Source organism: Labeo rohita, chromosome 9 (assembly GCF_022985175.1).
Source record: "Labeo rohita strain BAU-BD-2019 chromosome 9, IGBB_LRoh.1.0, whole genome shotgun sequence".
Lineage (NCBI taxonomy): Eukaryota > Metazoa > Chordata > Actinopteri > Cypriniformes > Cyprinidae > Labeo > Labeo rohita.
Genome location: NC_066877.1, coordinates 34,537,221 through 34,552,220, shown reverse-complemented (window position 1 = coordinate 34,552,220; position 15,000 = coordinate 34,537,221). Strand labels below are relative to the sequence as shown.

Sequence of the window (15,000 nt, the reverse complement as noted above, 5' to 3'; positions counted from 1 at the left end):
CTGTCAGGCACACTTTATATTTTACTCTTTTAGTCTTTGTTGCAGGGCTGTTTTCTCAGAGGAGGGCATGAGAATATCATTTGTATAAAATACATGAAAATAAATCACATTGAACAAAATATGAGTTCAAATATTGTGTGAACTGTGAAGCATTAGTTTTTCTGTTGAAAAGAAATACAATTGTGGTAATAATAATGTTGCACATCCCTGATGTGTTTATATTCAGTATGTACATTCAATATGGTGCAAGATGCACCATATGGAAGCTTGTTTTTGCCACAAGATAAAAGAATAAAAAAGTGTCATCGTGACTTTTTATCTAACAGTTCAGATTTTTCTTAAAATTTTTGTTGCAATTTTGACGACAAAAAAAATCTCTGTATTGCAAGAAAAAAGTCAGAATTGCAATTGAGAATTGTGAGATTAAAAAGTTGCAATTACCTTTTTTATTCTGTTATGTAAACAAAAAAATATAATTGTGACGCAAACTCAGAATTTTAGGTAGGAAGTCAGAATTGGAGGAAAAAAGTCAGAATTGCATGGTTTGATCTCAGAATTGCAATATGTACTCAGAATTGCTATATAAACTTTGAGATATAAACTTGCAATTGTGAGAAAAAGGGAGAATTGAATAACTGAATTCAGAGAGAAAAAGTCAAAATTGCAAGATGCAAATGCAGAATTCAGAGGGGAAAAAGTTAGAATTGTGAGATATAAACCTCAAAGCTGTTCTGGAGATGTTGTTACTGTATTTATGTTCTCATTTAATGACGACAGGCTTCAGTACGAGTAGGAAACAAAACAGACCGGGAGACATGTAGAATATGCAGAATTTATATTTATTAGTCTTTTTGCAGCTTAATATTTACAGATACTAGTCCATATCTCAATTTGATTTAAGTCTAATGACCTACTTTTGAATAATTAGTCCAAACTTTGATAAATTCCATGACATTCCACATTAAACTGTAAGCTCCGTTTTTATTGTTATTATTTGGGTTCTGAGATTCGGTCCGCGTTTTTTTGCATCAGAAATTGTAGGGCCCTAAACTTGTAATTCTGAAAAAAAAAAAAATAATAAATAAATAAATAAATCATCAGTCATTACCTTTTTTAATTTTTAAAGGGCACCTATTATGCCCCTTTTTACAAGATGTAATATTAATCTTATGGCTCTCCTGAATGTGCCTGTGAAGCTTCAAATTCAAATACAATACAGATTGTTTATTATAACGCAGGGCTCGACAATAAGGAGTGCGCGATGGCCCGGGCCAGCGTGAAAGACGCTCGGGACAGTTGACGAATCTGTCACTGGCCCGATCGGTCCACTGCTGCGTCATCACGAAAGTTTATCATTTGCTCATGTTTTTAAGTCTTGTTCATTTGAAATTTCAAGCGATCACAGAGAGACGCGTCTCTGATGGACAGATAGCCTACAAAAGTATGTCAAAATATCTGTCTTGACCAGTAACTTTGTAGCTTTAACAATGATTAATCTGTATTTAATTCATACAGAGTAGAGTACAGATGCACCGATCAACCGGACATATTTCGACCGATCTGTTCCGGGCTTGCACACAAACTGCATGCAATATTTTTTCAAAATGTCATGTGTGTGGAAATATTACGAACTCTTTAAACATCAGTTAACAGAGGCCAGAGACACTGAAGACGAACGCAAAAAGTACCAAACCCGGTACCTTTTGACAACTTCATAATGTAATTACTTTCCTTCTTTTAAAGGTATAGAAAATATCAATGAACTTTACAAAAAGATATATAAATAAACTCTTACAAACATTTATTAAACCAAATTGTAGTTGTGCATAGACTAACAGAAAATAGTAGTAAAACTCCTAAAAAGCATCAACAGACATTTACAGCAGAAACACTAACAATAATCCTTGAATATTTTTTGATCATAAAACAGAGCAAGGATACTTGCCAAAATGGCTGCTATGGTAATATGCGCCTGTCGGTCAATAGTGGGCAGGGCTACCAAAATATTATGTCATTTTGCGGATAGGCTTCAAAGTGCTTGTTTTTTTGAGCTTAGTTTGATTTTATGAAATTTAAATAAAGACTGGATGTATTTTTATTATTATAAGATGGCTGTGTACACACAATCAAGCATACATTTCTGTCCAAACACCTTCTAAAAGTGGATTTTGCATAATAGGTGCCCTTTAATTCTGTGGCAGAAATGAGGAAATGAGCACCCTCAGTGAGGTTTACAGTGCAGAAACGTCTAACCAGATAAATGGACGTGTTGTAATGCGTTTGACCCGTGTTGCTAATTTTGCATTAAGAACATGCAAGAGGTGAGGGAACCTCACCATTATCGTGACAAGTGGCACGGGAAGCCCAAGTTCAGCTGTTTAGCATCAATTATATGTGGAATGCTGGGAATTCAACAGCTTGTTTTCCGGAATAACAAGATAGCAGAGCAGAGCCGCTCTGTGCAAATATTGAAGAATTCTTTCCATGCCGGCCCACCAGCGATCACACATTAGGGTGGGTGGACTGTGGGAAAAATCCCAGAATTTGGCCAAATGGAGAAATAAAATATACAAGAAGTTATTTAGATTATGTTCTTTTTTTTATACATTTTTTAAAACACATTTTGCCCTTGTGGACCTTTAGAAAATAAACGCTTTTAAAATGCACTCTTGACACACACTTGTTTATTTGATATGTCTATTAAAGGAGATCTCCACTTCCAGAACAACAATTTACAAATAATATATTCACTCCCTTGTCATCCACGATGTTCATGTCTTTCTTTCTTCAGTCGTAAAGAAATTATGTTTTTTGAGGAAAACATTTCAGCATTTTTCTCCATATAATGGAGAATATGATGCCCTGATTTTGAACTTCCAAAATGCAGTTTAAATGCGGCTTCAAACGAACCCAGCTGAGGAAGAAGAGTCTTATCTATCTTGCATGAAGACTGTGTCAGTACTTCTGCAGTGATGTAGGATGATTTTGAAATGATTTTTTAAGTTGAGGGAGCAAATACGATTGGAGTTTTTCGACATACCCTAACTGTCTTGAGCCAGAATACACAGAGTTCAGGGAGAGTAAGGCAAGATGAGAGTTTGAGATGAAAAAGTATTTAAATTTTATTTTTTAAATGAAAATAACCGATTGTTTCGCTAGATTAAGACACTTCTTTCTCGGGTGGGATCGTTTACAAATGCATTTGGGATCATTTGAAGCCGCATTTAAACTGCATTTTGAAAGTTCAAAATCGGGGCACCATATCAGTCCATTATATGGAGAAAAATGCAGAAATGTTTTCCTCAAAAAACATAATTTCTTTACGACAGAAGAAAGAAAGACATGAACATCTTGGATGACAAGTGGGTGAGTACATTATATGTGAATCTTTGTTTTGGAAGTGGACTTCTCCTTTAATAATGTGGACATACTGTACATGCATCAAACAACAATGCTGTTGGTTTTGTCTTTTTTTGTTTCTAAACCATCACTTTTCTATCACATCTTCAGTTATCAACAGTGTTTGATAACATTCTGTTGTGGGAATGACATTTGGTAAAATTACTTGTTTACATTTGCATTTATTTATTTAGCAGATACTTTATCCAAATTCATCTCAGTTGATCTTAATTGGAAATGTACAATCAATTATTTGTGTTTTTTTGCTATAAATCTTATATTTAATCTTAAGCTCCTCACTGACACTGTTGTCGTCCTAATTTGTTTTAAGGACATTAATTTTTAAGAAAGTGGCAGAATTGTTGGTCATCTTGGAAATGACGCACAACTAAAGGACTTTCATAATTTGTGTAAAATTGTTAGTTTCTCAGCATTTTCACACAACAAATATAGAAATAGTTTGAAGGTTTGTTTATTTTAGTTTATTTTTCAGTTATTGTAGTTTTTATTTTTTATCATGAATATTCATATCTTAATATTGAAAGTCTTTGTAAAACAAATGCATTAAAGACATTTGACAAATAGCAAAAGTAAACAGTGCATTGTAAGAAGTTTCTACACTGTAAAAAAGAAGAGTTTTTAAAGTTTAAAATATTTTTTTGCTTTTTATGTAACAATTCAGAATTTTCTCAAAATTCTGATATTTTTGTTGCAATTTTGACTTTTTGTCCCCCCCCCCAGTATTGCAAAAAAAAAAAAAAGTCAGACTTGTGATATATAAACTCTGAAACTAAATTTAGAGAAAAAAACTAGGTAAGTAAATTTTTCTGATAGTTTTTCACATAATTTGTGTAAATGTTTTTGTTTCTTCAGCATTTTTTTGTTTGTAAAAATTTGTAAAACAAATACATTTAAAGACATTTGACAATTAGCAAAAGTATACATGAATGCATGGTAAAAAGTTTCTAAATTAAAAAAAAAAAGTTTTTAAAGTTTAACATACTTATAATATTTTTTACTTTTTATGTAACAATTCATATTTTTCTCACAATTGTGCATTTTTGTTGCAATTTTTATTTTTTCCCTCAGTATTGCAAGAAAAAAGCCAGACTTGTAATATATACACTCTGAACGATATAAACTGATTTGTGAGGACAAAGTAAACTGAATTTAGAGAAAAAAGTCAAAATTGCAAGATAACTAGATAACTAAACTAGGGCCCTATTTTTCCGAATTCCGTTTTTTCTGTTTGAATTTTTCTGGATTCCGTTTTTTTTCTGATAATTTTTCACACAATTTGTGTAAAATTTAGTTTTTTCAGCATTTTTTTTGTTTGTAAAACAAATACATTAAAGATATTTGACAATTAGTAAAAAGTCAACAATGAATGCATGGTAAAAAGTTTCTACACTGTAAAAAAAGAGTTTTTAAAGTTTAATATTCTTTAAAATATTTTGAAAGTATTATTGTAATACTTTGCCAAGAAAATGCTATTTCACTAGTAATTTCTAAGTGAAAATTGTTTGTATACCACATTTTTTGTAGTGCAAGTTTTGTGTTCAAGTCAAATGTTTCAAAACAGCTGTATAGAAAATCATGATGTAAATATTTATATCTTCACGCCTTATAGTTGCACTTGGCAGATTAGAGCTGGACAATAATATAGTTTACATTTTTGTGATGATAGAAACAATGTGACTTCCATTAAAGAAAGTATAAATCTGTTAGTTTTAATAAAAATCAATGCCTGGGACGTTAAAGAGTATGTAGTCAAAAAACACTATATACAGGATGCATTTCAAAGGTCTTTGTAGAGAATTTTCTCTCAGGTGGAGTGTAACTCTAGACTGTAAGGTCTTCCGATTTTTACCAAACCAACTGTGTACGAACCTGCTGCTTCATGTGAAAAATCTCTCGTGTTTCCACAGCGTAGTCGTGAAGGGATTCCTGGAGTCACGCCATGTTCAAGGCCGTGCTGAAGAAGAGCAGAGATGGTGGGAAAAACAAGAAGGATGCAGGTATGAACAGCTTTTCAGCTGTGATTTTTGTGTTTGAAAAGCATGACTTTTTCCACTTTGGAAATAACATTTCTTTACAGATGACATCGAGATGGATACCCTTCTTTGATGTCTTGCTCGGTTTACAGCTAATTTGTTGATTCACACAACACAAAGCTCATCAGAAGGTATTAGACTTGTAAATATGTACTAATTGAGGCGATACATGAACAAGATCACTTGGGGAAGCCTGAGGTTCGGCTGATGATGTCATGTGGCCGATATGCATCGGAGATCTGTCAGCATGTAGCTGATCAAAGTGTCGGATTTATTTACTGGGATTTATGATGTGGTTTCTGGTTTATGGCACTGTTGTGGAAACAGGTGTGCAAGAGTGCTGAACGCTCCGGGAGAATTAGGAGGAGATGTGTGTGTGTATGTGTATACTTGAATTCCCTGGGATAATGGGATGTTGCTATGGAAATATTTATGGTGATTTGGCCTGAACAAAAGAGCAAGTATTAAGATAGAAGATCCAAACACAGTGGCTCTGCTTGAAATCTAGAGAGATGCCTATGTAGGCAGCATTTTAAGGCATTGTGGGTAACATAAGGCTCTTTCAAAAATTAAGGAGCATAATTGTGATGGTTTCTAAGTGGACAAATTATAAGGCAGCATTGCATGTCTTTTTGGCAGATCTAAAATAGCAGAAGAGGCATGAGAAATATAACTTGTATCTTGTTTAAAAACTGATAAACTTTCATATATTATGTAAAAACAAATCATCATTTTTATACAACAAATATTGAAATGTTTATGTTCAATGTTTTTGTTCATTTCAGTGTTTTATTTAAAATTGATAAAAATGATAGATAAAGATTAAGAGACCAGTCAAAGTTTCTTCTGCTCACCAAGTCTGCATTTATTTGATCCAAAGTATAGCAAGAACAGTAAAATTTTGAAATATTTTTACTATTTAAAATAACTGTTTTCTATTTGAATATATTTTAAAATGTAATTTATTCCTGTGATTTCAAAGCTAAATTTTTAGCATCATTACCGCAGTCACATGATCCTTCAGAAATCATTCTAACATTCTGATTTGCTCAAAAACATTTATTATTATTATTATTATTATTATTATGTTGAAAACAGCTGAATATTTTTCAGTTCAGAAGAACAGCATTTATCTAAAATAGAAATCTTTTGTAACATTATAAATGTCTTTATCATCACTTTTGATCAATTTAAAGCATCCTTGCTTAATAAAAGTATTAATTTCTCCCACTATAGTGTGTAATGTTACAAAAGCTTTTTATTTCAGAAAGCTTTGGAATATCATTGGATCTTCCTATTTATCAAAGAATACGGAAAAATGCACTCAACTGTTTTGAATGCTGATAATAAAATAATAATAATGATAATAATAATAATGAAAATAATGTTTCTTGAACAGCAAATCAGTATATTAGAATGATTTCTAAAAGATCATGTGACACTGAAGACTGGAGTAATGATGCTGAAAATGTAGCTTTGAGCACAGGAATACATTACATTTTAAAATATATTCAAATAAACAACAGTTATTTCAAATTGTAAAACTATTTTAAAATTTTACTGTTTTTGCTGTACTTTGGATCAAATAAATGCAGGCTTGGTGAGCAGAAAAAACTTCTTTAAACATTAAAAAATTTCTTGACTGGTAGTGTATCAATAATTTTTTTAATCTATCATTTTTATCAATTTAAAAAAAAATTAAAATTACAATTATCTAAATAAAACACTGAAATTAACAAAAACATTGAACATAAACTGTACTTTGGATCGAATAAATGCAGGCTTGGTGAACAGAAGAGACTTCTTTAAAAAAATATTAAAAACTTTTGACTTTCTGGTAGTGTATTCCGATTGAAACTCTTCATAAAACAAATGCATTAAAGGGGTCATCGGATGCCCATTTTCCACAAGTTGATATGATTCTTTAGGGTCTTAATGAAAAGTCTATAATATACTTTGATTAAAAATTCTCAATGGTTTTGTAAAACAACACCCTTTTTACCTTGTCAAAATGAGCTCTGCAAAAATCATCTCATTCTAAGGGGTTGTTCCTTTAAATGCAAATGAGCTCTGCTCGCCCTGCCCCTCTCTTCTCTCTGTGGAATGACGATCTTGTTTACATTAGCCGCATTTAGCCGCTAAACTTCCTAACTACCACGTTATAAGGAAAGGCGATCGCAAAGATTCATAAAAAAAACGCTTATACTCACTTCTGCTGTAAGTGAAGCTGGATCATGAATGATTCGCGTGAACATAGACGCATTTATGTAGATCGGGAGGTGCATTCCCTTTACAAACAAACGTAATCTACTGCATCTTCAGCAGCTCAGATGTCGGGAGTAAATGACGACCACTATGTTCATTATTACATCCAGCAACACAACACCTCAGTCGCTCAATCTGAGATATTTTTGTCTAACTTACATCTCTGCTTTCGGCATCGAAACAAGGAAAGTTACTGGACCGTGACAGCTGGTCTGAGGTAAGAGCTCATGTCAATCAACTATTTACAAATTATTATTTTAGTTATTTTAAAGTACTGTATTTATGATGTTGCTTTAGAAGGCAGCTGACTATGTAGACAGCATCGTGGCTCACTAGATTTTAGAACAGAGCCATTGGGTTCATTCAGGGGAATGTCATTTTCTGAGCTCATATTTATACTTATACATAACTGACACCTGTAAAATGACAAAATTACATTCATGTGAGGTCATTTCTTTTGTTTTGTGTCTATTGCTGTCCAGAGCTGCTTTTATGGTTTAAAAGCTTCATTTCAAATCATGCTGTGACATGTTAGCTATGACTGAACTCTCTTTTGTGAATAAAGACTTTTACCTTTGTGCCAAGCTACTGGCACACAACTAGAAATGAAATGATTGTAGAACTCTCACCTGATTGGCTCAGAATTCTGTAGCTCCGCCTCCTAGGTGGCGTTCTAGTGTGATTGATTGACTCATTTATTTCTTACAAATTTGTATGGTTGTCACTCCTGTAAGTAGTTGATTGTTCATTGTAAGTTTAATCAAGTTTAACTTTATAATTTGTTATTATAATTTATTTTCAGGGTCTTGCACCCCCCCCCCAAATATATTTTTTTCCACAGAAATACATTTCTCACTATTTGTAAAGTGATGTCACTCATAGATGTTCATCCAAGTAATTCATCATGAAATTTGTTTTTGATCATAATCCTTTTTTTTGATTAGTCATGCAGCCCTTTTTAAATGCATGTGGATAATTTATTTGGTACGCTGACCTTAAGATCATGTACGCATCACTGTCTGTACTTCATCAACTAATGACATCACTGGCAATCCATCATGGGGCCCTCGAAACCCCATGAGGCAACATTACCATGGGAACGCCTCTTGTTGATTTCCTGAAGTGTTGTTTTCAGCTGTAGAAACGTGTTCATCATGCTTGAATCATGTTTTACACACCCTGTCTGTCTTTCTTTAGGTCTCTATATCAGTGAAAACACTTTTCATATGTGTTGTTGTTGATGTCAACGGTCATACATCCAGTCAGTTGTTTAGTGCAAATTAATTTGCAACTTGTAGAAACTTGTCAAATTATGGTGTCACACAACCTGTCCATGTTGGTGTTTGTCTAATTTCATTAGATTTTATCAAGTAACAGATGAATTTGCAGCTGTTGACATTGGTTGGGCCCGTTTTATTTATGTATTAATTTATTTATTTTTTACCAAATTCTGTAATTTTTTTCTAAGTTCAATTTTTTTTTTTTTTTTAAGTTACATTTTTTTGGATTACATTTTTTCCCATTTTGTTTTTTTCTGGGTTCAGTTCTAATTCATCATGAATCATGAAATAGTAATATAAATAAAATCATAATAATACATTTATTAATTATAATATTATAATTAACATTTATTAATAATAATAATAGAATCATGAATAAAAGTTTAACATAAAATACATTTTTAAGGCCCTGTGAAATCATTTTTTAAAATATTTATTTAACCTTTAATTTTTTTTGCGCCAAATTGCTTTTTTTCCTTTAAATTTCCATTTTGTTCTTTTTTTTTTGTTTCTTTGGATTCAGTTTTAATAGTTTATTTAAAACAAAGTATGTCTAATTAATTAAAATCATGAAACTTGCACAATTCAACAATAGTTAATTAAAAGTTTAGCATAAATTACATTTTTAGGGCCCTATGAAATCTATTTATTATTTATTTATCTGTCATTCAGTTAGATTTTTTCCCCCATTTTACCCAATTGTTAAATGAAATCAAAAGGTATGTCTAATTAATTAAAATCATGAAATTTACACAATTTAACATAAATTTATTAAAAGTTTAGCATAAATTATATTTTTAAATATAATTTTTAAAATTTTATCTATCTATCTATCTATCTATCTATCTATCTATCTATCTATCTATCTATCTATCTATCGATCTATCTATCTTTGTATCTATCCATTTTTTCCCCCACCAAATTCATTTTTTCCTTGTAAATTTTCCATTTTGTTCATTTTTTCCATTTTTTTTTTTTTTTTTTTTCTGGATTCAGTTTTGTTAAATTAAATCAAAAGGTATGTCTAATTAATTATTTACCCTGCACAATTTAACAACTATTTATTAAAAATTCAATATACATAACATTTTAGGGCCATATAAAATCAATTTTATTATTTTACTTATTTATTTATTTTTTAAAATTTTTTTTTTTTTTTTTTTTACATTTTCTGGATTCCATTTTTTCCGTTTTTTTTTTCTGAATTCTTTTTTAATTGCTAATCGCAATAAAAAATATGGCTAATTATTTGGCAAATTAATCATGAAACTTACACAATTTAACAACAATTAATTAAAAGTTAATTAAATCCAAAATCTGTTTTTGTGTTGTCATGTGTATATGATTTGACGAACATGCAGACTTCATATTTAAATAGCAGTCCTTTTACACTTTAAAATTCACAGGCACTACTCAAGATTTAGATTAACTGTTCAGCACTACCTTGATTTATTCATCAAAAATTTGCCAAATTCAGTGACATTCCGCTTTATACAGTAAATTCCATTTTTATGACTGGATTCTGAGATTGTCTGCGTTTTCTGCCCAACATTTATAAAGTTACAAGTTTTTAATGCAGTGATTTACTATGACTAGTCCTCTGGTTCCTCTTCTTTTGTTTCTATATTAGTTGTCAGCATCTCTCTCGATCCCACTGGGATGGTTCCGGCCGTTCAGTATCTCTGCTGTTTCCTTGAATGAGGAATGACATGTTTTGTCAGCTCTTGATGTGGCTCATGGTGGAATCGCTTTGCTGTCTTGTCATTTGATGACGTCCCGGTTGGGGAATTAGTGGCATATTTACGTCCAGGCTGGCTGGGACTTGTGCACTACAAACTCCAGATGTATAGCAGCACATGTTGTCTGAATTCAAGGAGTGGAGGCTGTTTTTTCACTTTGCTGAATATCATATTGCCGTTCTGAAAGGCTTTGGAGCTCAGTCTTGAATTACTGATGTCCTCACGCTGTCTTAGAAAGCAGAGCAGAGCTTGACAATGACGATGGCCCGCGGCCAGTGTAAGAAAGGAGCAAACCGGTTGATGGATCTGTAACTTGTGCCAGTCAATAAGCAAGCAAAGATGCAAACTATTGAGAAGATGCACACATACACAAAGAGTTAGGCAGTTCGCTAGTTTTTGGAACAGATCTCAAAGTGAGCTCTTGACTAATGTGACCCTTAGGTTTAACAGACAGCGTCTCTGGAATATTGACTTAGTATTGTCTGCCTCGTCTTTTAAATGTTACGGGCCCCTGGTGATTTGTAACGGTAATGGGTGAAGGAGAAAGCCATGATCATTTTTAACTATACACGGTAGAGGAGCAAATGTTGGCGGTTTGGCCTGCAGCAGCGCTCCAGGGAGTTTGAAAGGGATCATGGAAACTCTTCCCTGATGCCAAACACCACAGCCATTATCCCACGCAATCTCCAATCTCAGATTCAGCCCTTCAATCTTTTATTTTCTCCCTCTGTGCCTGCTCCAAAAACCCAGTGAGCTGTCTACGTAGGCAGCATTTTTAAGAATCATAGGCATACTCCCAAAAGTATGCCCTTTCGGGGAAGTAGGCAATCCCATAATTCACTAGAACAAACTCTATGCATCATTTACGTCACCCAAATGTCATTCTAATTCATACAAGACAAAAATAATTGATGAGCGGCAGTTTTACTGATAGTCCACTGTATGAAGATTTTTTTTTAAATGTAGTATTTGGATTATTTATTTTTATTTTATCCAGTTTTAGTTTATATTTTAGTGCTTTGTAGCTTATTTCAGTAAGTTGTCACATGTTTGTTTAGTGTGTAAACACATTTTTAAGTTTTTAAATGTTTTTAATATTTGTCTAATTTTACTTAATGATAATACCACTACTAGCTTAGCAATAGTTTCTGCCTATATAAACATTTAATTTTACTTGTGATATATTTCCTATTTTTGTTTCTGTCATAATTCTTCATATGTTTTTTGTGAACGTTTATATTGAATATTGCGTATTTTTGCCCTACTGTAGATTTTTTTTTTTTGGTAATTCATTTATTATTTAATTAAAAATCATTGATTGTCATCAGATAATCAGATGAATTTATAAATCATTAAAAATTATATACATTTTTGTTATTTTATCATATTTTAAACATGCAAAACAACATTGGGATCAGCATTGGGAGCAATCAGCCATACAACAGCAAGTGGAAACCAAAACAATGGCAAACAGACAAACAAAAAAAAAAAGTAAATAATTTTAATTTTAGTTATTTTTTTTATTATTAAAATTAATTTTACATTTAAATTTTAATTTTAATTTTAATTTAAGTGTTGGATAGTTAATATAAAATTTTAAAATAAAATAAAATTACAATTTTAACACTGTAAAAAAAATAGTTTTCATTTTAGTGCTTCATAACTTAGTTGCCACATTTCTAATATTTGTTTAGTTTAAGTTTATTTCAATGTTTATATTTCATTTTATTTATGCTTAATTTCAATTAACAATAAAAAATCTGTAGTTTCTGCTTATGTAGAGTGTTCTAAATTGTTCACTCATAAGCTCAGTAGGTGTGTGTGTGTGTGTGTGTGTGTGTGTAGGTTTTATTTTTTCCAGTGTAGCTGGCATGAACATGATCATGCATTTTTCTGTGTGCTTGCATTAGGATGCCTTTTTTTAAACCCTTTTCAATTTTGATCCACACCACATCTGAGGGCTTTCCACACACATCTGACACATGTCTGTGGTTTTGTCTTTTTTATCCTGTTTTTTAAGTATTCCGGTAGTGGCTTTGAGTTTTAAAGGTGTTGGGAGTCTTTGATCAGCTCTCTGGCTTGTAAAGGTCACATTTCCAGCCACCATCGCTGTTCTTAATCATTGTGAGCTACTGAATGGATTACCTTGTTCTTGTTAAATCAGGCCCGGGGATTAATCTGTGGTGTTTTCTGAAGTAAGCATCCGCCTGTCCAAACAAATCTATTAATAGTTTGAGTTTTGCACAAATTACATTATATTTTTTTTCATAAATTCTATGTTTTACAGTAATATAATCAGATGCATTTATAAAATGTAAACAATTTTTATTTTTTTAAAAATTGAATCAATTGAGAATAAAACAATTGAATAATTGTACAGCGCTACTTTTGATTTATTGATCCAAAATTTTTCAAATTCGGTGATATTCCGGAGTAAATTCTACTTTAATGCCTTAATTCTGCTATTATCAAAATTTAGTTGATATTTGAAGTAAGCATGTGATGGTCCACTCTTAATCTAGATCTGGGACTTGCATTGTCACAGATGTGCTTTAGTTACTGCAGTGCACCATGGGAAGGGACAGTTTAATGAGGCCACTACTGAAACACTTTGAGGTCTGTTCACCTGCAGTGCCTCATAATGTCCAGGTTCACATCTGAACATGACGTTGACATTTACATTCACTATTAGCAGGTCAGTTTTGCCCAAGGCATTTTGCAGCAGCAAAACCGAACCTCTGCCCTTTGACCTCATAAAATATTGGAAGGGCTTTCAGCGTGTTTTAACGAGCGTATGGTGACTTATATTTCTGATTTGACTGTGTTCATTTAAGTTGGAAATGGAAGTTCAGGTCCCATTGGTAGATTCTGAAATTCCAGTCATCGTTTGAAGAATTGCTGATCCATATGCTGATCATAAGTGATTGTATAATATTAATTCTCTCTGGAATACTTGATTCTGATTGGTTGATCTTGACATTTAGTGGTTAAATGCTTGTATATAATGCTACTAAACCTAATAAAAATAATTAACCAGCAAGCAATTTCTTGCATAAACCATGGTGGTGACTCTCATATCAGTATGCACTTTTTCTTTTCATTTCAAGTTGAAAACTCAAATATTTTTAGGGCCCTATGAAATCCGTTTTATTTTTGTTCCCAAATTCATTTTTTTTCCGTTTTAATTATTCTGGTAATCTTTTTAATGGTTAAATTTAATTTTCTGAATCAAAAAACATGTCTAATTAATTAAAATTATGAAACTTATACAATTTAACATCAATTTATTAAATGTTTAACAAAAACTACATGTTTAGAGCTCAATGAAATGTTTTATTTTAACTTACCATATGTTTTATTATTGTTTTAGCATGTCTAATTATTTAAATGCATAAAACAACTTTTATTTATTCTTACAATAGCCTTATAATAATAAAAATAATAATTTTATTTATATAGAATTATGAATGTTTTTCCCCCTCAGCAATTCTCTTTTGTGTATTAAATTTTTTTTGGTTATCAAATAAAATAAATCAATATTTTAAAGGAATAAAATATTGATTTCATTGATCTTTTAATTAATGAAAATTTATCACTTTTTTTTTTGGCAAATATATGGGATTTACTATTAACATTTAAACATGGAAGAAATATTGTTATATATACAATAATGTTGTATTGATTATTTCTTAAAAAAATAAAGTTAGATTTTTTTTCAACAGTAGTAGTAATAGTAGTATCACGTACAGCCTATTTCTGAGACAGTGTTTTCAGGTTAAACCGAACTTTTATTTTGACGGGTTGTTGTGAATTTCTTTAGATTTCTGTATATATGATATTTTGTGTCCATTTATTCATGTAGGCATGTGATAAGCATGAAAATGTGCAGATCATTATTGCGGAATGAACCCTTCATGATGATACAAGACCGTCTTTATCATCCTAGCAGGGTTTATTTCACTGTTGTATGTATTTTGGTAAGATGCATCTAGAAGCTCTAATGTCCAAATGCAACTTGTTTTTGAGCTTGCATTGAATTAAAGTTTGAGCGTCCCATCTCTGACCTAAACATCATCAGCGTTCATTTATCATTCCATTTTACACACATCATGTCTTTGTGTGGTATTGTTATGGCTGCACAATGCTGATGCTGTTGGCAGCTCATTAATGCAGATATTAACTCCAGATAGGACTTTCACTCCGGATGTTTCTGCAAAAGTAAAATCCTTCAGGGTGGCTTGTTGTGGATCCTTTGTTAAGAGA

General features: G+C 31.8%; 1 protein-coding gene across 3 annotated transcripts in view; it reads left to right on the top strand.

The window, feature by feature from the left end:
- The window catches only part of tanc1b (tetratricopeptide repeat, ankyrin repeat and coiled-coil containing 1b), a 199,793-nt gene that overhangs the window by 16,436 nt on the left and 168,357 nt on the right, over positions 1–15,000 (top strand). For 2 of the 3 annotated variants that reach the window (XM_051119882.1, XM_051119884.1), the window contains exon 2: positions 5,328–5,417. In XM_051119882.1, the coding sequence (XP_050975839.1) occupies positions 5,360–5,417 (58 nt within the window). In that variant the 5' untranslated portion in view covers positions 5,328–5,359. The remainder of the gene's footprint in view (positions 1–5,327; positions 5,418–15,000) is intronic. The other variant, XM_051119883.1, reaches the window with a different exon arrangement.